The sequence below is a fragment of the Hemicordylus capensis genome, chromosome 6 (assembly GCF_027244095.1).
Source record: "Hemicordylus capensis ecotype Gifberg chromosome 6, rHemCap1.1.pri, whole genome shotgun sequence".
Classification (NCBI taxonomy): domain Eukaryota; kingdom Metazoa; phylum Chordata; class Lepidosauria; order Squamata; family Cordylidae; genus Hemicordylus; species Hemicordylus capensis.
In genome coordinates, this window is record NC_069662.1 from 160,750,479 (window position 1) to 160,773,718 (window position 23,240).

At 44.3% G+C, this 23,240-nt stretch overlaps 1 protein-coding gene across 1 annotated transcript in view; it reads right to left on the reverse strand.

Annotated features, from left to right (window-relative positions):
* The window catches only part of LOC128331368 (sodium channel protein type 5 subunit alpha-like), a 71,781-nt gene that overhangs the window by 34,060 nt on the left and 14,481 nt on the right, over positions 1 to 23,240 (reverse strand). Inside the window, exons 8-15 of the mRNA XM_053264711.1 lie at positions 21,662 to 21,803; positions 18,816 to 19,013; positions 17,640 to 17,822; positions 13,522 to 13,923; positions 8,233 to 8,359; positions 6,955 to 7,193; positions 4,388 to 4,579; positions 2,357 to 2,710 (exon numbers count right to left, since the gene is read on the reverse strand). Of these exons, the coding sequence (XP_053120686.1) occupies positions 2,357 to 2,710; positions 4,388 to 4,579; positions 6,955 to 7,193; positions 8,233 to 8,359; positions 13,522 to 13,923; positions 17,640 to 17,822; positions 18,816 to 19,013; positions 21,662 to 21,803 (1,837 nt within the window). The remainder of the gene's footprint in view (positions 1 to 2,356; positions 2,711 to 4,387; positions 4,580 to 6,954; positions 7,194 to 8,232; positions 8,360 to 13,521; positions 13,924 to 17,639; positions 17,823 to 18,815; positions 19,014 to 21,661; positions 21,804 to 23,240) is intronic.

A 23,240-nucleotide genomic window follows, 5' to 3' on the forward strand; every position in this document is an offset into this window, starting at 1 on the left:
AACGTGCGAACTAGCTCAAGATCAAGCCAGTTCACACTAAAACCAGTTTGGTTTGAAGGCTCAACATCGAACTGAACCAGGTCTGGTTCGAGCTGAGGTCAAATTGAACTGATTTGGGCAGGCTCAAAGTCCTATCAGCAAAGGGGAATCTGGTGAGGATTCCGCTTTACCAGTAAAGGGGCAGCAGGAGCAGGGAGCTTCTATGACTGTTTAAGTTATTAAAGTAAAGTGCTCACAATGGCTGCTGCAGCCATGGGGGGAGGGCAGCAGCAGCTCCTCCAGGGGCATAATAATAGGGCAAGAGGAGACAGTTGTCTGGGGGCCCACTGCCTTGGGGGTGGCCCCCAGAGACAAGTCACATGACTGACTCCCCCAGCCGCACACCCGCCCAGACTTCCTTCCATGTATTCATCCTCTGAAATTGATGTGGGTGTGTTAAGACCTGGAGCTACCAGAACAGCATGTCTTTCTCTAGTACCATTAAATGACTTGCATCGTCCACAATTCACAAAACCTTTAAAAAAAATTTAGGATGATGTTCTATTTTTGTTACCACTATTCAGCCTCATTTAAGATCTCTTTACTTCATGAGCTGAGCTTCAGTGGGGGGGGGGCATTTTAAAATCTTGTCTCTGGGCCCACTCCAACCTTGCTACGCCCCTGAGCTCTCCCAACCCCCTGAGTCTCCTGGGCTGGTGGCGGCCCAATTCGGGCCATTTCAGGCCTTTTGTGCATGCGTGATGGAGGCCATTTGTTTTACCTCCATGCATGCATATGGGCCATTTGCAAGACCACGTAAAGGCATGGTTATGCAAATGGCCCGTGCTCATGCTCGGAAGTAAAAAAATGGTGTCAACACATGCACAGAATGCCCCCAAACAGCCCAAACTGGGCTGCCACCATCCAGGAGACTCGGGGAGGGGGGTGTCCACTGCAGCCAGTGCCATTGTGAGTACTTTAATAACTTAAACATATATACAGTTATAGCCTCACCAAGAAAGGAAGTATGCACTCCCAGGGTGGCAGGAGGTTGCTTGGAGCTTAGCTGTAGCCAAGGTTCTGTGCAACATCTGAAGCCATCCAGAGTGATGGAGGTCCCTTTACTGAATTATATGGCCTCTTATGGGCAAAGCAATTCTTTTAAGTTGGTTTCATTTTCCATTCTGAACATAGTTGTTCTTAGTGATGTCCAACTAAGAGCCAGAAGAGGTTTTGCTCCCACTATAATACATTTTCCAAACCTTTTATACTGGGTGCTTGTGGATTTATTACAAAAAGAGTGCAAGATGGAAAGGAATCAGCAAGAAGAACCTTTAAGGACTACTGCAGCATACAGGAACAAGTTACTAACAAGAGGTTCCTTCATGTCTGAATGTCCAAACTCCAGATTTACTTATTTAACAAATGATTATTGATCACAAAAACATAATTTAGGTTGAAGACAATTTTTCAGCAGTCACAGAAAGCTATTCACTTGCATAGTGAACACATAGTGAAATGGTATTACAATGTACAAACCAGCAAGACAAATGCTGGATCAGTGACCAAGCATATCTTTAGTCTTCTTCCTCCCCTTGAGCATCCAGGGGGTGTATAACTTTGGTTTTTTATGGTTGCATGTTTGCATTTTGGCATATATACATTAACCATTCACTTACAGAAAAGAAATAGAAAAGAAAAGAAAAACCAGCTCTGAAGACTGGGAGTGTGTGGTTCCATTGGTGATGGCATGGGTGCTAGCCATTTGGCACCCATCACAGCATAATAGAACCAGTAGAAGTGTTTATTTCCAGTTCCTGCTAAAAACCCACAGAACAGATCTATCAGAACCCCAGGACTGAAATGTTTTAATTTAAGGGCAGATTCCACAAAGAAGGGACTTCTCAAACAGCCTGTTCCATTTCATATGTTACATCTATCTTCACCCTACTTAATTATTTGCAAACTGGTATTAAATCCTAGGTTGGATGAACAATAAATTGGAAAGGGGGTGATTCTTGCAAAGCCAAGGGGGAGTAAGAGGCAAGGAAGATGTCCAGTTCCATTTCTTCAGAAGCCCCAGTTACAAAGGGGCTTAGAAAGACCCTTTCATGCTTAGAAAGGGCCTTTCTTCATCCCATTATCTCATTATATGAGTTTCACTTTCCTTCTCCATTGGCTTGAATAGAGAAAGAAATGGGAAGAAGGTCCTGGGATGGTTTTGATTTGTTGCCATCCAAGTCAATTACAGTGTTTTCTATTTTAAAAATACATCACAATTAGGTTATATTCAAATACATTTTCTCATTTTATTAATAGAAAGTAACCTTTTAGCGATGAAAAAACCCAACAGCAACAAAAATTTCTGAAAGCTCACCACTAAATTTCCAATCACCATAACCAGCAAGAAGACAAGCAGGCATAATGGTTTCCCAGCTACCACCATGCAGCCCCACATGGTCTCAATCCATTCTCCGCACAGAATCCGGAAGATAATGAGGAAGGCATGAAAAAAATCCTCCATATGCCATCGTGGTTTGCATTCCGAAGATATATTACAGCGAGAACTTTTGTACTGGCCCCCAAATAACTGCATTCCAAACACAGCAAAGATAAAGACGATAATGACCAGCACAAGGGTGAGGTTACCCAGAGCATCCACTGTGTTTAAAATTATTTTAATCAGGGTGTTTAAGGTTGGCCAAGATTTTGCCAACTTGAAGACACGCAGCTGTTGAGGAGGAAAGTGTAATATCATTAGATAAGAGAAGGTGTCCGGTATTGCTATTAAAAGAAGGCTCAACATTGTTTTCAATATTCTGTGTTTGTGATCAGTAACTTTAACCAGCTTTGAATGTTCCATGGAAAATGAAAAGGCGAGATGAATCTGTGTTGTGCTGAATCCGACCATTGGTCCATCTGCCCCATGCTGATTAATTTGATAGGTAGCAACTCTCCAGGGTTTCTGTCAAATGCAATCCATTTTTAATTGATGGGGATTGAAGCTGGGACTCTCTGCATTCTAAAATCTACTCTACCACTGGGCTATGGCTCATCCCCAATCATCATTCCGCTTGCCAAAATCTGCTTTTTGTGGGGCAGAATGCATTTTGGTTCTCCAAGGTCTTCCAGTGATTCTTTTTCATTTCAGCTAGAGAACCCAGGAATGAAACCTAGGATACACAGGATGAGCTCTACCACTGAGTAGGGTTATATGGAAGGACAGCTTCGGCTAGTGCTCCAGCTGCATCCCTTTCTTGAGAAGGTAGATTTGGCCACGGTTACCCATGCCTTAGCCATGCCACAGCTCGGTTACTGCAATGTGCTCTCCTTGGGGCAACCCTTGAAGAATATGTGGAAAGTGCAGCTAGTGCAAAATGTGGCAACTAGGGTTTTGTCCAGGGCTGCCCACTGGGACCACATCTTGCCCATTCTGAAAGAGCTGCATTGGCCACTATTTTGTTTCTGGGTCCAATTCAAGGTGCTGGTTTTGACCTTTAAACTCAGACTAGATATCTGAAGAAACTCCTGCTCCCAAAGGTCCCTGCCCACCTGTCAAGATCATCAGAGGGAACTGTGCTCTGGGTGCCAACAATGAGGGAGGCTCAATGGTCATGCACGAGGGACAGGGCCCTCTCAGTCATTGCCCCCAGGCTTTGGAATGCTCTATCAGTAGGCACCAGAACATAGGAACATAGGAAGTTGCCTTATACTGAGTGTGGCCACTCAAAGGAGGAAGAGTCACCAGATCCCCAACACTCACATTGCTTCAATTTGCCCAGAGCCCTCTTTAAACACTCTGCCAAACTCACAATGTCTAGATTTGGGTATATCAACCATAGATCCTGGCTTGGCCTGACAATTGCATTAGAGCAGGGGTTCCCAACTGTGGTCCTATAGATGATGCTGAACTACTTCTACCATAATCCCTAGCCACAGTAAATTGTAGCTGCGGGTGATGGGAGTTGTAGTTCAGCAACATCTGGAGGACCACAGGTTGGGAACCCCTGCCTTAGAAGGATGGAGGCAGAGGGACATTGGAGGCTGGAGGCTGTCTTGTGCAGCCCAGGCAGTTGGGAACAGGTGCAACCATGCTGATTGAAGGCCAGACTGCCTGCCCCCAAATGCTGGATTGTTGGCCTTGGTTCAGATTCCTGCCCATCCAAGAAGGCTCTGGATGATCTTGGGTAAGGCTGCTAGTTCTTGGCCTCACCTGCCTCTATCTGGAAATAACACTTACCACAGAATACTTCTAAGGATTAACAAGGTAATTATTTCAAACTGCTCTATAGCCGTGTAATCAAAATTAATCTTTTGGATGAAATGTAACTCTTGGGGAATCCTGCCCTATAACTCTATGGACAAAGTGAACAAAAAAGAAAAGGAAAGAAAAAGGAGGAGTCATTACCAGCCTCAAGGACCTTAAAATGGACAGGTTTCCTTTCTTGGTTCTCCCCTCCTCAGCAGCCATGCTCAGTTCAATTAGGCTTATAAAGACAATCACACTGTCAAAGATATTTGAGCGTTGCTGAAAATAGTAATAGGGATCAAGTGCAATTATTTTCAGGATCATTTCTGCAGTAAAAACTCCTGTAAAAACCTGAAAGAGGGAAACAGCACAGTCACATCCAAAGGTACCATTATCCTCTCTCCACGTGCCATAGTTAGGGTCCATTCTAGGGATGTGCAAAATGATTTGGGTACAAAACGATTTGTACCTGGATCGGGCCAATTCGGGTGATTTGTAGACAAAACAAATCACCCCTGTCCTCAATTGCCCAGATTCGGATACAAAACAAATCACCCCAGATTCGGACCCAAAAATTTCAGAGATTCAGACAAACATTGAATCCACTCTTATTTGCTACCAGAGAATCTACTCTTAGAACACCCCAGAAACAACAAAACCCAGTGCCCCATGAGCTTGTGGGTCTGGGGGTGGTTGGCACCTTATGTGCACTACACTACCACTCGCTCTCAGCCACCCTGGTGACCCCCAAGTGGAGTTATGGTGCTGCTGAAATCCCCATTATTCCCTATGGGGAAAAGCTTAAAGACACACAAACTTCAGAAATTCTTTTAAAATCACCCCTTTCACTAATTTATTTGAAATCAGGATTGTAGCAGGCACCCATTGGGGCACTACCACCTGTCCCACTCTTCTGCCTCCAAAACCCCTTTTCTGCCCTGAATCTGCCCCAAAGACAAGGCATTTTCAAAAAATTCTTTAACAATCACCTCTTTGCCCAATTCCTTTGAAATCTGGGTGGTAGCTTTCACCCATTGGGCACTACCACCCACCCCACTCTTTTGGCCCCAGGACCATTTTTTGATCTAAATCAATTTGGATTTGGAAAATTCTGGTACAAATGGAATCTGGGGTGATTCAGGAGGCAGATTCAGACCCAAAACAAATTGGGGGTGATTCGATTTGGGTACAAGTCAAAATGAAAACATTGATTTGTGCACATCCCTAGTCCATTCACACAAGACATGGGCATGTTTAGAATATGATGAGTTGTGTTGATCCAAGCTGATTTTAGTCATGGCATCACTTTACTATGTGCCCAAATGGCAGCTCAACCTGCATTTATTTACCATTTGACCTTCACTTATTGTTGGTAGGCTTTGCAGTTCCAGAGTATGGCTGATGAAACCTCAGAAGTCAAATTGGACAGACCTGCATATTACTGCTACATATCTGTCCCTCCCCATGAGCTATCAGAGGCAGAATAAATAATTGCACAATACAAATATATGCACATTTGCATCAAAGCACAAAAATAATTTCAGTTGTAAAATCAGGAATGGTAGGGGAAAGAATACACATAGCTCTGCTTTTCACCCTTATCCTTAAAAAAAATAATCCTAGCATATTCTCTCTTTATTTTACACCTTCTAGGAGTATTTTAAGGCCCGGTTATTTAGGTTATCCTTTGGGGCTTAGGATTAAGTTGGCAAATTCTTTCCATTTTCTGAGACATTTTAATTATTATTGTTGTTGTTAAATTTATTTACCTCCTTTCATTAAAGCAATCTCAGTATAGCCTGCTCAGTATAGCTTGCACATATAGCCTGCTCTTCCCCCAAGGAGCCTAGAGCAGTGTACTGGTTATTTTTAAACGACTACAAAAACTACACAATTAAAATATCAGCTAGAATATAAAATTCAGATCTGATTAAAAGCTTTAAAACAAGCACAATATAACCATAAAAGATACAAAACAGCAGCAATATGAATAATGCAGTATGATAATATGTTATTCTGTATTTCTTGGGGGGCGGGATTGTGACCTGCCCTAAAACTGCAGGATGTAGGGGCAGGGCTATAAATCTAAATACACAAGGGCATGGGCATGGTCCCTCCTCATGTGATTAAAGGTAAAGTGTGCCGTCGAGTTGGTGTCGACTCCTGGGGACCACAGAGCCATGTGGTTGTCTTTGGTAGAATACAGGAAGGGTTTACCATTGCCATCTTCCACGCAGTATGAAATGATGCCTTTCAGCATCTTCCTATATCGCTGCTGCCCGATATAGGTGTTTCCCATAGTCTGGGAAACATACCAGCAGGGATTTGAACCGGCAACTTCTGGCCTGCTAGTCAAGTCATTTCCCCGCTGCGCCATTAGGTGGCTTCCATGTGTGATTACATCCTTGCATATGGAGAGATCATTAAGAGCTCAGTAGAGCCTTCCCCCACCCATTCTACTCTGGGCAGCAATATTACTTTGAGGGCTGAGTGGGGCTTGGGTGGGGAGTGACAGAGAGCTGGATAGGAAAACTGGCAACATGCTGGCCTCCTGTTCAGGTAACAATACTGTAGTGCATCTGCCAAAGAGAGGAGGGAAGGGATCTAGGCTTTACTGAATCCTATTGTGTTCTTTCTGCATACTCTCAAGGCTGAATCACATTCTTAGCAAACAACAGACATTTACATGTTGGTATGGAATATCTTCCCAGCCAGAATTCACTTACCAAGTTACCTGTTTTAAGCATTGATCTGAAGTCGGGACTCATTTTATAGTGTTCTAGCGCCATAAAGAAAGTATTCAACACAATGCAAACCGTGATTAGAAGGTCAAGAAATGGATCCATAGCAAGATAGCTCACTCTCTTCTTTATTGTCAACCACCATGGGCTACAGTCCCAGATGAGATATTTGAGAGCCAAGTTGTGCAAGAATGGCGGGCATTTCCGATTTGATTCTTCAAGTTCTGATCAATGAACAAAATAAAGTAAGACATCCACTCTCAAAATTACAACACAAATAAACCAGAATTCTGAAATAAAGACCCAGTTCAGGCAAGCATTTTTAAGCCCAACTGGTTTCAAGGGGAGAGATTTAAGCATTTCTAAACGACTACAAAAATTACACAATTAAAATATCAGCTAGAATATAAAATTCAGATCTGATTAAAAGATTAAAGAGATTTAAGCATTTTTAAATGACTACAAAAATTACACAATTAAAACATCATCTAGAATATAAAATTTCACCAAGCTCTTAAACAACATACCTAACATTCGTGGATTGTGCTCTAAGATTTTGCAGACCATCTCATTGTCCATTCTACCCTTTTGTTGCATTTCTTTCTCTGGATCAGTCTCTTCCCCACCCCTGAACTCCAGGTAAGTCTCCCTGTCCCCGACCACCAGTTAAGTAAATTTAAGATTGCCACCTAAAATTATTGACAGTGATATTCAGGTTTCTATATTTTACACCATTTTTATATCTTTGTTCTCTGCTTGTGGCATTTTAGGAAAGCGAGCTCAACACAACTTCAATGCATTCTAAGTTGTTGATAACCAATTCCAGCCCCCACCCCATGGTTCCCATGCCATAAAAGCCATGTCACACATGATCCATGCACAGTGAGGGCTAGGCTCATTTCTCCCTTCCCAAGCATGCTTCAGTGAATGTTCTGGGGAAAATCTCTGTTGCATTGGTCAATGCCCAGCAGAATTGTTTAAAAAGTGTCATGAAGAATGATAAACATTGATATTTTGTTTTAAAATACCATGTAGAAAACTAAAGAGAGTTTATTTCCTCTCCACTCACGTCATATTTGCCTAGAAATAAGCTAAGCTATATTCCAAAGCTATATCCAACAAACAGATCTCAGTTGGACTCAAGGGCAGGGCAGGGCCCCGAGGGGCTACAGTTACATGTGTATAGAATTAATAACATGGTGTTGACTTTGACAAGCAACCAGACTATCACCATCCATTGATATGCAACAGGAACATGCATACCCTCCAGCACACTGGTAATTACACTGACGGCACTTGCTGCCCTTTGTCTTTGAAGTGGGTTGTTATACTGGTCCACAGATAGACGGTGGGATTGGAGCATCTTGTTGGCTTCATCATATGAAGATGTCTGCAAAAGAAGAAAGCAATATTTCTAGTTCTGGAATGTTGCTGCGATTTGTTCTTAGGCAGAAATAGCTGCCAATCTGAAAGTAAATCTGCTAGGCAAGTCAAGCAAGGATTCTCAAAACTCCGCTAAACTTTTTTAAAAAAAGAAGTTACACTTGTTCAGGTTCCCCCAAATGTAAAGTAAAGTAAAGTGTGTCATCAAGTTGGTTTTAATTCCTGGCAACCACAGAGCCCTGTGGTTGTCTTTGGTGGAATACAGGAGAGGTTTACCATTGCTTCATCCCATGCAGTATGAGATGATGCCTTTCAGCATCATCCTATATTGCTGCTGCCTGATACAGGTGTTTCCCATAGTCTGGGAAACATACCAGTGGGGATTTGAACCGGCAACCTCTGGCTAGATAATCAAATCATTTCCCTGCTGTGCCTTCATTCATTCATTCATTCGATTTCATTAGGTGGCTTTCTCCAAATGTAGCCAAAGCCAAACAAAAACAAGCTGGGAACTGAGATTCATCTAAAACTCAGGAGGATAAGCAGGAACTTCATGCCCTCCTAAGGCATCAGAGCTCTCAAACCAAGGATGCTAGCAACATGACCAGGCATGCTACTCTGCCAATTGCCATGGAAGCTTGCTAGAGGAAGGAGCTGCTGGCCTGATCTCTGTTGCGCTGCAGTGCCACCACTGGAAGTGGCCACAGAGTGGTATTACAGCTACCACATCAGCAGGGATCAGATAATACAAAGGGCCAATCTGGTTCTACTTGATTCTGTAAAACTGCTGATTCTGCCCTAGCTTCTCAATCTGAGTAACTTGTAACCTGGGCACAGACAGAGCTGCTTTTGACCTACCCATCTTCATTCATGTGCTTGAGTATCTGCTTGGTCCCAGACCTCAAATGCTGACAGTTTCTTAAGGTTCCTGATGCTCACCATGAGTTTTCTGCCAGATGAACTAAACTCAAACACTTGCACATTTCTAATAAACCAGGGCAGGGCCATCTACCCCATGATCAAACACAGTGAGGCCATCATCATCATCATCATCATCCTTTATTTACGGTCTTTGACCAAAAAAGAAATAAAAATCTTTACATAGTTAAAAGGAAAAAATATTAATAGAAAGTCAGTTAAAAATAAATGGCTAGCAGCTTTTGATAAATAATAATTACACATAAAAATAAAATAAAATAACAGCATTGGAAAGGCGTAAGTGTATAGGCATAATTTAAAATTAACAGTAAGGAACCCAAAGCTGTATTCTATTCTTTTAAAGTTCTTAATCTGGTGACCACATAACAGAATTTAGCCACAACGTATGAAATAGTTGCATCTTTATCTGCTAATAAATATGCTACAAGATCCTCAGAACACAGTGAGGCATTAGCTTTTTTAGATGGTGAGCCCTTTGGGGACAGGAAACCATCCTATGTATTATTTCTTTTTCTGTGTGAACCTGTTTGAGCACTCTGTTGAAAAGTGGCATGTAAATATTGGTCATTGTAGGAGCAGTAGGCAAGCACCCTGATGGTAGGCTGAGCATATTAAAAAGACTGAATGACAGCATGGCCCATCCATGTCCAGAAAGTGATGGAAAGAGAGGAAGGTATTATCTGTCCAGAAGCAGGCACTACTGGTTGGACTGGCCATTTGCTGCTAGAGATCATATAGAAAGGCTGGACTCAAGAAGGGTGCAGACTGCAGATGGAGAAAGGGGGAATTCCCAAAGACAGCTGCCCCATTGCCACCAACACAGGCTGTGTGGCTGAGGATCAAACGAAACATTACTCCCTTGCTATATCAGGTTCACTGGCTTCCAGTCCATTCCTGGTTATAATTCAAGTTGCTAGTTATTACCTTTTAATGTCATGGCCCCAGCCCTGAGCACTAGCACAGAGTCTGATTTTGAAGAGGGGAGAGCAGTCGGGCTGGAGGAGCCAGCCCCAGTTCCAGCCCCAAGTCCTAACACCAGGCTGGAGCCTGGGCCTGCCAGCTTAGCGACTGGAACTGAAGACCTCAGAACTGAAGACCCTGGAATCAGCACATACAGAGCCTGAGCCCCACCAATGAACAGGCCTCTTCCATACTCCTTACTGCACACTCCCCCAAGCCTGCACAACAGTGCTGGCAACAGGCAAGGAGGGACTCCAGGCCAGAGTTGCTTATACATCTCTGCTCCCAATGCAGGGTGGCAGAGCCTGGGAGGGATAGCCTGAGCATGTTGGCATTTAAGACCTTAGGGGTGTACACAAACCTGGAAAACCTGGTTTGGTTCAAGTAGAACCAGACTCAAACCGGGTCTAGTTTGGTTCTGTGCACACTAGAGACAAGCTCAGTTTGGCTCGAGCCTGAACCGGTTTGGGCCTGGCTGGCAGGGGGTGAGGAGAAATGATTTTTTTAAATGAAAAGAATGGCAGGCTTACTGCCATTGTGGGGAATTGGGGGATGCTGGTATGGCCATTGGGGGGGGGTGTCTCCTGAGGTCCCACCACCACCACTCCCCTTGGTCTCAAATGGCTCATACCAGGCCTCTCTGCACTGGTGGTGGCCATTTAGGAAGGCGCCACACATGCACACCAGCCTTGGACTGGCGCAGAGGGTTTGGCTCAACCTCGAGCTGAACTGGGCCTGGTCCAGGCCCAGGAAGACAACCAGGAAGATGACCAAGGCCAGTTCAAGTGCGTCCTCAAGCAAGGCCAGTTCAAGTGCATCCTCAGGCCAGTTCAAGTACGAGCCAGCTTGACCTCAAGTCAGCTTGCACATCCCTATAAGATCTCAAGTTCCTCACTAGAAGGAATTCAGGTCACTGCAACCCCAATTGCCTCACCTCGTGGGTTCTTGATTTCAGGACATGACAGCCACATTCAAAAGTAACAGGGGACCAGAGTTTCAGGGACCTGCGGTTTCCTTACGTTACATCCAAAAGCGATAATTCAGGTCTCATCCAGAGCATGGCCCAAGGTTGTTCTCAGGAGACTCCAATTTGAACCCTTGGTTTATAGTGAGTTTTGCTGCTCCATACTGAGTGTCCAGGGAGCCTCTGTTCCATCTGAATGCAGCACTAGAGGCTGCATTTGGCTGGACTGGAGTTGAGGGAGGAAGCTCCTCCTTCTCTCCCTCCCTGATTGGCAATGTGGGCTGTCCTTCAGTCAAGAAGGACTGAAGGACAGCCCCCCCCCCCCTGCAGAGAACTGCATGAACTGCAGAGAGGACATCCAAATTCAGATGGGAGAGTGGGGTAGGGGGTATGGAACCATGGGTCCATTGGACCTGTGGTTCTGTGTTACATGAAAATGCAGCTGGCATCTAACCTCCTAAATAGATTGGGAACAGGAATTTTTAAAAGACTGCCTCTTCCATATAAGAACATAACAACAGCTCTGCTGGATCACCCCAAGGCCTATTTAGTCCAGCATCCTGTTTCACACAGTGGCCCACCGGATGCCTCTGCAAAGCCCACAGACATGGTATGAAGGCAGAACACTCTCTCCTGATGTTGCAGTCTTGAAATTGGTATTTAGAGGCATCTTGCCTCAGAGGCTGGTCATCAGACCAGTAGCCATATGGCACTGCCCACTCAACAAATGAGATATGGCCTCTTGCATATCTCTACACCTTTCCAAAGCATAACTGACGGTGACACATGAGAGAGCCTTCTCCATGGTGGCTCCTAAGATATGGTACATCCTGCCCCAGGAGACCAACTTGACACCCAACCTGAGCATCTTCTGATGCTCACTGGCTTTTTCAGCAGGTTTCTATTTAGGGGTGTGCACAGACCGTTTGGCGTGCTCCAGTCCTAATTCAGACCATACCACACCCAAGCAAACTGGTTTGGTTGAACCTATTGGCTAGGCCAGTTGGTTTGATGAACCAGCTCGAACCACTTCGAAGAAGTTCACAATCAAACCTTTCAAACTGGCCCGTTTTGCAGCAGTCCAGTTCACGAATGAACCAGTTTCGCAAATCCCTACTTCTGATTCATCATTTGGGGGGGGATATGGTCAGTGTTTGTGTCTGAGATGCTTCTAAACATTTCTAAGTAAATGTTTATCTAATGTTTACTTTGCTGTAATTTAATTTAATTTGGTGCAATTCTCTTTTTTTAACCATTGTCATGAGTCACTCTGAGCTTTCACTTTCAACTTGGAAAGGTGAGGGCATATATTTTCTTAAAACAAACAATAGAATGATAGGAGATGAATGATCCAGTTTTCCAAATCCCTCAGCCCTGCAAAGATGAAAGCAGCCATGAGTGAAGGAGAAAATCTGTCTCAGTTTATATCTCTGTCTCTGTCTCTATCTCGATATAGATATAGATATAGATATTTATTTATTTATTTAATACATATCTATACTGCCCCAAACGCAAGTTCTCTGGGCAGTTTACAAAACAATAAAAACAGCCAATAAAAGATTAAAACATTTCAACAATTAAAATTAAAAAGTTACAACTATTAAACACAATTAAAACAATTAAAACAGTATCTAATTAAAAGCCTGGGTGAAGAAATGATTCTTGACTGCCTTTTTAAAAGTTGTAAGAGATGGGGAGGGTCTTATTTCAGCAGGAAGTTTCTTCCGAAGCCTCGGGGCAGCAATGGAGAAGGCCCATCCCTGAGTAGCCACCAGACTAGCCAGTGGCAACTGCAGACGAACCTCTCCAGATGATCTCAATGGGCGGTGTGGTTCATAGCAAAGAAGACGTTCTCTTAAATACCCAGAGCCCAAGCTGTTTAGGGCTTTATAGGTTATAACCAAAACCTTGTACTCTGCCTGGAAACTTACCGGCAGCCAGTGTAGGTGTTTTAAGATAGGAGTGATATGGTCTCTCTGAGATGACCCAGAGACCAATCTGGCCACCGCATTCTGGACTAACTGCAGTTTCCGGACAATGTACAAAGGCAGCCCCACATAGAGTGTATTGCAGTAGTCAAGTCTGGAGGTGACCAGCAGATGTACTACTATTCTGAGTTCATTTATCTCAAGAAATGGACGCAGCTGGAGTATCAGCCAAAGCTGATAAAAGGCACCTCTGGCCACTGCCTCAACCTGGGACACCAGGGAGAGTTTTGTGGTAGAAATTGATCACTGTAGCATAATCAACACAGAAATAATCTCTCTGCAAAAATTCACATCTGGATGCTTACATTTTCTACTCACCAGATCACCTCTACTAGGGCTTTCCATCACTGGAGGAAGCAATAAACCATCACCAGAAATGGTCTCTGTGTTAAATGGCCTCATTCCACTGCTTCCCATCAATGAAATCATCCCATTGCAATCATCTCCAGCAGTCCATCTGTTGGGCTGCATGTAGTTTGGAGTAGCAGGGCGAGGGCTGTAGCTGAGCTGACTTTGGATGCTTGGTCGTCTTCCTGTTCGTGCAGTCAGCAATGAGCCATGCTGGATCTCTGTCTCTCCTGTGCTGCTGGAGTCACCATCCCCAGACTCAGTCCTTGAGCCAGTGTCTCGACCAGATACATGGAAATTGAAGACACTTCCATGACTAGGGCGGCGTTTCATTGGGTTTGAACTTGGACCGTAATTATGGCCAAAGAAAGCCTATGGGAGTTAAAGCAGGTAAATGAAACCTGAGTGATACGGAATCTGACATTCTCCATCCATTGTGGAAGTACATCTTTAAACGAAATTTATTTAATATTGATGGTAAGAGGCAAGAGCCACAGAGAGAATCTATCTATGTGGTTGCTAAGAGTCGACACTGACTATGGCACTTAATCAATCAATCAATCAATCAATCAAGAGTCATTTACAGAAATCCTGCCAAATGCAACATAAAACCTTAGAATCTGCTAACTGAATTCCCTTCCATTTTATAAATGTGTATATTTCCTCTGCTTTCAGAGATGGCAGCTTTTTAGATGTAATAGTCTGCTTCTCTTTAACTCAGGCATGGAAATTTGCCTCACCACCACCCCCCACCCCAGCACAAATTACCTGTCCACAAAAACTTCCACTAGCCTTCCAGCCTATATATACCTCTGATAATGATTTGAAGCATTAAGGGGGGTGGGGGAAAATCAATTAGCATCCCTGCCCAATGACCTGGAAGCAATCTTTATTTGCCACAGGCTTCCAAGATGAGTAACTATTTACAAGCCTGCACAAATGCTCAGGCTTACCAACACATGACATTTCCCGGCCTTCTAAGATAATCATGTGGTTTACATCTGGGACCACTTTGAAATTAGGGTTTCTGGTGGCCTTTCTCCATGATGACAGGTCATTTGTGGAGCTCCTTCCCAAGAGCAGCCCACAGACCCAGGCTCTTCAGATTCACAGGCCGCCTTTGGATGTAACGCCAAACCAGAGGTAAACATGCCAGAGGTTTGAGTTTGTGGTTGTCCAAATGTTTGAAACCATGGTTTCATCACCCAACTGCTGCTCAGTTTTTGAGCCCAAACCTGAATTTGAACCTTCAGTTTGTAGTGACTTTCACTGCTGAAACCTTAGGTTCAAAAGGGCCATTGTTTCATCTATGTTCTGCTGCTGCTGTAACCTGAGTTTTGTGTTCTAGCTCCTCCCCAAACCCTAGAGAGGGTGGCTAAGAGCTAGGGGTGTGCACAAAACTTGAAAACCCAGTATGGTTAGAGTAGAACTGGACTTGAACTGAACTGGATCCAGTCTGGTTCTGTGCACACTAGAGCTAGGCCTGGTCGGACTCTAGTCCGAACTGGTTTTGTTCCAGCTCAGGGAGGAAGGGGAATGATTTTTATTTTTTTTAGTGGAAGACTTACTGTCATTACGGGGCTTTGTGGGGTGCTGACACAGCCATGGGGAAGTCTCATGAGGTCTCTTTGCAGGGCATCAATTTCCCTGGATGCCTGGATAGTATACGTATTTTTAAGGTTCCTGTGGATGGTACTGTTCCCTCCAACTGTACTTTTCCCTTCAGCTCTGCACATACATTGATGTGTGTCCACATGTCCAGCCTTGTCTCCTTGGCTTGGAGGTAGCCCAGCCTGGTACGGTATCATGCATAACAGCAAAGTGAAATCTACCATGACTGGGATAACCTAAAGTTTGGGTTAAAATAAATCTCCTAGGTTGTATCAGTGGTTCTGTTCTAATTTTTTGTACCTGTTTGTATGGGAAGAGGGCACCAGCCCCTTCCCTTGGGGTGCAAGCATGGAGTCTTGGCCACACCTCATGAGCAGAACCATCCCATGGGACCAAAGGGATGTGCTCGAAAGCATTGTGTGATGATGAAATGTGCAACAGATCATAAGAACATAAGAACAGCCCTGCTGGATCAGGCCCAAGGCCCATCTAGTCCAGCATCCTGTTTCGCACAGTGGCCCACCAGATGCTGCTGGAAGCCACAGGAAGGAGTAGAGGACTCCCTTCTCTCAAGGACCAGTCTCTCGTGAGAGGGCCTGGCCATTGAGACACACATGCAGGCCGGAGGGCTATTGCCACCCATCCCAGTTGCTAGTTCCATGCAAGCTCCAAGGAAGGGTATCCTGACAACACTTTCCTGGTCCCAGTGACTGCCACAAACCTGGAGTCCAAGCACCCCCTATGACAGTCTGGTCTCCCACAACACATATCTACCACACAAATATTTTTGCCCCACACAGGCTTGCCAGGAGTCGCTCAAATCCATGGGTGCCCTGCCCTGGGATGCCCCGCAGTGGCTGATTTACACCACAACACCAGACCCAGCCATCCCGTCTGGCTGTGGATGTGGGATCCATTCCCAGTCTTTCCCAACTCTACCCGCCCAAAACCGTTTGGACAGATGAAGTGGACCAAACTCCTTGGAAGTCTGGAAGGGTTGAGTAAAGAGGGGAAAGTACGTTCTATTGAGTTCTATTATTAACCAGAAATACCAGGAGCCCCACATCAGCAGGGCCCCCTATAGCTGGATGTCCTACTCATGAGAGTGCAGTCCAATGCAGACCTGAAACACATGGAGCCTCTGGTCTTCCCCAATGAACTGGCCCTGGCATGAGAGGGTTTATCCCTGGCTGGCAAGCCGACATGAGGGCGGAGTGTGTTGGGGGTTCCTAGATTGCTTGGCCCAGGTCTATGAGTCCAAGAGCATCCTTTGTCACAGTAGACCAAACCCCAGGATCCTTTGCCTGCCCTCATATACTGTACATATTCCTTCCTAGGAAGTTGTCATGGTACTCCTTCCTGGACTAACAGAAAATTAGTCCCCCTTGCCACCCCCGGTATCAGTAATTGTGCTCATATGGCTCCTGCAAGGGCAGTTATGTAAGTGGTATGAGGAAAGGTTAAAATATATTTTCCCTGCCGTGGACTATCGTATGTGGGATGATTCCCGGCTTCACAGATTAACCACAGATTTGTCTACCTGAGGTTTCATGCTATGTCTAATTCCACATCAGTGTGGTCCCTTATGAAGAAGTAATTACAAAATGAGAATCCACAATATAGAAAAAACTGTTAAAATCACCCCTTTGTCCTATTGCTTTACTGGTTGGGTGGTAGGTGGCACCCATAGGGCCCTACCACCATAACTGTTTTGGTGTCCCTAGGCATTACCTGCAGGGATTTATGGGCCAGTTTGAATCTCCATTATTCCCTATGGCAGAATCTTTTAGGACTGGTTTGAGTTCAAGCTGAACCAGGGGTCGGTTCGACCAAACTGGAACTTGAACTAGGGGACCCAGTTCGAGCCTGGTTGTAACTCAAACTAAACCACAAAAATCCAGTTTTGTTCACATCTCTACCTGGGAACCCGATGAAAATTCATGTTGAGGTCCATCATAGAAGAGAGGGAGGCAGAATATAAATGAAATAAAGATCTTTTAATTTCACCAGGATGTTGAGTAAAGCAGATTATAGGCTAATCTTTTTATTATTTGCTACTGCTATAGATCATGCCTGACTGCTCTTTTATGGGTGTATTTAGCATTTGTTTTATGCTTTATTTTAACTTGTTTCCCTTCCTTACCTGGACGAAAAGCAGGAATACATTCTAAAAACTATACAAAACATATAAGTAACATGTTAGGATGTACATCTGGGTTGGTTATCTAATGATAGAAAAAAAGCTTTAAAATAAAGAACTACTTTTTAATCTAATTTTTCTAAAAGTGTTATGCAGGTATTTTTAATCAGCAGATGGTGATTAAAACTTAAGCATCTTCATGAGAACTCCTTGTTTGTTCTGTATTTATTTCCCTTCCCATTTTAAACTGCTCCATCGGTGAAAATGGGAGTTAAAGTGCTTTAAAGGTTACAAGAAGTAATGGTTTGTGTAGGCAGGGCTTTAAACCATATATTACCGGTTTCCGATGGCTGTCACTAGATTGGGAGCTGGGGAGGTTTAGATCTTCCCCATGGTCTTCCATCCCTAAAGACAACTTTTTCTTCATTCTATTGCTCCGTTCTTTGACTTCTTTGGATGCCACAGGTGACACTTCAAAGGAGCTATGGGACATGCTATCATTTTCTTTAGCAGTTAATTCCTAGAATGCAAAAACACAGTACTGAAAATGATAAAGAGAGCAATAGATAGATAGATAGATAGATAGATAGATAGATAGATAGAAACCACCAAACAACATAACAGCTCTCGATGCACTGGTATCTTTTCTCATTGACTATCCAAATCACTCACAAATACATGTTTTCTTTTAACTCTCAATCAAGTTAATCTCATGACTTGAAAGTGATTTAACAGAAGTGTCTTGTCCAGCAGATAGTAGCTGTTTCTCAACCCAGAGTTTCCAGGTTCCTGACTTGTTGTGCCTTGAAAGTGTTATGGATGCATAATAGCTAAGTAATTGAGCTCTTCTTAGATCCTGGGTTAAATCCTTGCTATCCCCATTTTTAAAGACTGCAGAATTTCTAACAGGAGAGAGTAAGAGGGAGGATTTGTCTAAGGGAGCTCAGGCTCTCAATATCTAAAACGCATTTTAATTTTTCTCCCAGGCACCTTTGTGAGGGAAGCATTTTAATATATGAGCTGCCTTTTCCACTCTATATCCCACAAAGCTGTCTACAGCAGAGATTCTCAACATTTGGTCCCCAGATGTTATTGGACTTCAATTCCCATAATTCCCAACCAAAGGCCACTGGGCTCGGGGATTATAGGAGCTGAAGTCCAATAACATCTGGGGATCCAACGTTGAGAATCCATGGTCTACAGGGAACCATCACAATTCCTGATATCCATCAGTTCCGGACTAGACTGCAGAACATTCATGCAAATGCTATGCATAGTAAACTGACAAAAAAAGCGAAGGCCCTTGTTACTAAGATGACCTCCCTCTGGTGCCCAGAATTATGTGGACCCAGCAAAGACTTACTAGAAAGGGGTAAAGGCAGAACAGTGAATCAAGCAGAAACACGGCAGCTCCTCTATAGGTGGTCACTTTAGCCTCATAAGAGGCACTCGTTTCTTAATGACTGTATTTTCTTGTGATGCACAGTGGTGCCTCAACATACAGTTTGCATACCTCTTGCTCCCTCTTCAGCATCTCCATGGCTTCACGGAATTTCCTTTCTTTTGCCTCTGTTTCAGCAATGGTGGCTTTCTTCTGTTCTTCATATGCCAGAGTAACCACAGCTAAGATCAAGTTGACCAGATAAAAGGAGCCCAGAAAGATGACCAGCATAAAAAACATCATGTAGATCTTCCCAGAAGCTCTGAGAGTCTGAAGTCAGAAAGCATAAGTGAATCAATCTTTGTTTGTGGTTTTTACCAAATATATTGTTTGTACTACTTTCCTCTTACAGGGGAAAAAAAGATCCATAAAAAGCATGTATAAAATAGAGACCACTCAAGAATACAAAAATTATGCCATTTCATCAACCCAATTACAAATGATAATTGAAAACTATTAAAACTATCTAAAAAGTATAAGCAAATCTCAGAATTATATTGCATATTTCTCCCTCATTTCTTATTTGCTTTTGCTTTTAATTTGTCAGCCAACATAGACACAATTCATTCCCTACCATTTCCCTTTTAGAATCCAAGTGGTCATCTGATTGAATCATAATCCTTCTAATGTCTTTCTACACTTGTGATGAAAAAATAAGGTCAAAAATAATTTCAGTCCTCGTGAGCTGGAAGATAGAGAAGGCTATTCAGCCCCCTGTTCAAGATTTTAAAAGTTTACGGTAATTGCCAGCGTGGGGGAGATACTGCACAGCCTCCCTTTATTTGATTTGATTTATTTGATTTTCTTACATTTATATAGTGCCATGTCATAAAATCCCAATGTGATTTACAATCAAACAGCTGAAATATTAAACAAAAACAATATTAAATAAAAACAATCCCCTGCTAACTGAGCAAAGAGGCACCTTTTAAAAAGTGGTAATTCTCTTTATTTAGAAGGGGGAGAGCAACTGGCCCTACCCATCCCCAGCACAGCATCCCTGCAGGGGCTGTTGCTGGTGTCTATCTTATGTTTCTCTTTTAGATTGGGAGCCCTTTGGGGACAGGGATCCATTTCTATGTATGTATGTATGTATGTATGTATGTATGTATTTATCTCTTTGTAAACTGCTTTGAGAACTTTGGTTGAAGAGCGGTATATAAATATTCGTAGTAGTAGTAAATGTCTTGTCCCTTGCTTTGCTTCCCAAGGAATTTTGCAATAAGGCTGCACTGAGGAAATGGATATACTCCACTCAAGCAGTATAGGAAGCAGCCAGGCTGTTGTGGTTTCCATGCATAAAACGCAACACAGGGCCTGGTCTACACACATGCAAAGAATGAGGCAAGAATGAAGTGGTAGAGTCCTGTGGTGGCAGAACGGACTGCACCACTGTGTAGTGGATGGATGATACCACTGCAGGTGATGAAGAGTTATGGATTTGCTATGAGTTATGGATTTGTCCCCTTTGCTAAGCAGGGACCGATCTGGTTGCATTTGTATGGGAGCACTGTAAGATATTCCCCTTTAAGGGATGGGGCCACTCTGGGAAAAGCACTTGAATGCTTGCATGCAGAAGGTTCCAAGTTCCCTCCCTGACAGCATCTTCAGATAGGGCTGGGAAAGATTCCTGCCTGCAACCTTGGAGAAGCCGCTGCCAGTCTTTGTAGCCAATACTGAGCTAGATGGACCAATGGTCTGACTCAGTATTAGCGGTGTGCATGAAACAGATTAGGGGTGTGCACGAAACAGAACAACATGCAAAATGCTCGAAATGTTTCATCAGAACAGGAGCCAAGCCGGCTGTTTTGATGAAATACTTGAAAACATTTGAGAATTTCAAGCATCATTTTGGAGGGCTCTTTTTTTCCAGGGTGAGGTGGTCTACCAATTGGTGTCGGGAGGTAGAACAGATCTCCAAAGCAGGTCAACACACTAAGTCCGGGGCAGAGGCCTGATCTACCTACCTCACGTGGCGGGTAGACCAGTCCTCTGAGGTGGGTCAACTCACTAAGTCCAGAGCATTGGCCCTCTTTGGAGGACTGGTTTACTCACCAACCCCAATCAACAGACTAGTTCTCCCCAGAAAAACAGCCCTCCCAAATGATGCTCAAAATGATTCAAACACTCAACATGATTCAAGCTTGAAACAGGGTAGTTTTCTTTTGAGCTCAAAAGAAGCCTTTTATTTCAAGGGTGTTCCGTTTCAAGCTCGAAACACTCAAAATGGCCAGTTCACACTCGAATCATTTCGAACTGGAATCATTTTGCACAGTCTAAGGCAGCTTCCTATGTCCCTCCTAACTCCATCAGAGAGTGTTGGGTCCCTAGATCTCCAGGGCTAGTTCCAATTGGTCCAGTGGCTGCCATCAGCAGTGGGAATTCAAACCAGGGCAGACTCCCCCTCTTCCCCAGACTCACTCTTTCCTGGGCCAGTGTTCAGGCATCCGGGCAAACCCTAACACCAGCAAATGATCTGGGCAAGAACACACCCCCCCCGCCCCCAGGTAGTTTTCCCCCCCCTGCAATGAGGTTTGCAAAGGGGGAGCATTCAAAACATGGAATCCCATAGCAGTGTGAAATGCATAGGCATTCTACTGCCTCATGATTCTACCACCCCATTCTGCTGCTTATGTAGAACAGGCCTTAGTCTGAAGAAGGGCATAGCTAGCTACAATTGAAGAAGTGGGGAGCAAATGTCCCTGGGCCCCTGAGGGGGAGGATTGACTGGGTGACAGCTTACTCTTTGCTCTGAAGAAGATGGCAGGGGAGGGGACCATCTTCAGTTTTTGCCCCAGGGCTCCAACCCTGCCATGCCCCTTGACTGAAGGGTCCCAAGAGGCCTAAATAGTGAGTAGCTTCAAATGGCAACACAATTCTTCATGGGTGATTCCGTTTAAAAGAAGAGGCATCCATACCTGCTGATAGAGGCGCTCCCAGTAATCCTGCGTCATGAGACGGAACAAGGAGAGAAAGGCCCAGCCAAAAGTATCAAAGCTTGTGAAGCCATAGTCAGGATTCCCTCCAACCTTCAGGCATACATATTGTGCTGGACAGGTGCTACAAACAATAACTTTTTTAAAGTGATAAAAGTCTCCAATATTTAAATATCAAGAGGAAAGAACATATATGCATCGGATTCGGAACTACATGTGAATACATGCACATATGTGAAAATGTTTCTTTTCAAATGCATACGTCTCATATCAAAGACAGTTTCAGTATTCATCTGTGATGTCTAGGAAGGGGAAAATCTTAGATTTCTTCAGACAGAGGTGCTTACCATGCAACAGTGATGATTAAGGATATGTTATTTATTTGATTTATTTGATGTTGGGTCTGTTCGCATCCTACCTAGGTAGGGCTGCTCATGTAGAGTGCTGGGATCGGGCCTGATCGTGGTGCTGCCCCTCCAGGTAGCCTGGAGTATTTCCTCTGGGCTATTACTGAGGTAGAACTTCTTCCCCAGTCGTGTGAATACTCGGGCTGCCTACAGCCAGAGCTTGCACAAAGCTAGGAGGCCAGAGTACCCGGCAGCGGGGAAATCCCCCAATGCACTGCACTCCTGGTGTGGTACATTGTGGAGTGCTGAAGAACTTCCTCCTCTGGCTTCCAGCTCTGCCACCGGCCACAGCAACGATCGTGTGTTGGGCAAGCAGCAGAGCCTACTGGGGAGGATGGATGGTGTGCAGGGAGGCAGGCAGGAGCCTGCCTCTCCACCCGCCCTCCCCATTTGGGTCATGAAATGACCTTGTTGTGTTTACTTTAAACCCTCCCAAATCAGTTTAGAAATTAGAGCCATGCAGCACTAGCTCAAGGGTTTACACCATTCGAGGCAACGTCAAGAAGCTGCTAGCCCCACCCCTGATGCTGGTCCAGCCTCTGATGCTGACACCAGCATCGGAGAGAAGGATCAGGCACTTCTCCTTCACCTGAGCTGTCCTTTCCCATCTCCTGGCATTCTTACCTTCTGGGCTGCACTGCACTAGCTGCTGAAATGGAGTAGATAAAGTGCACAAGTCTGCTGGTGTAAAGTGCAAGGAGAAGAGAGCGAGAGAGAAAGTGATCCTGCCAGCGAAGTGGTGGCAATGAGCAGAGGTCACTGCTCCATACTAGAAGCTCCATCCTCACCTCCATTGCCGCCACTTTCACCAATGACCTGCAGTTTAAAACCTTTGTGTGCCCAGAAGGTAAGGCAGCTGGGAGATGGAGAAGGAAGGTGTTCACGGGGGTGGAGTTTGGCATCAGGGCTGTGTTGGGATTTTGCCATAGACATTGTCTCAGTTCTTTGTATAGGGCATGCTTCTCTATAGGCATGTCTCTATGTACTGGCTTGGGGTTGGAATCAAAGTTTGTTTGTCAGCTCCTCACTTGCTGCCTTGAATTCAAGCTGAGAGGTTCTCCCTCTCTCTGCATAAAGAGACTGTTTATTGTTTTCTTAGCCTATATTTAGTTAGTAATGCATATCACACTCTTGTTTCTCAGTTAAAGTTGGAT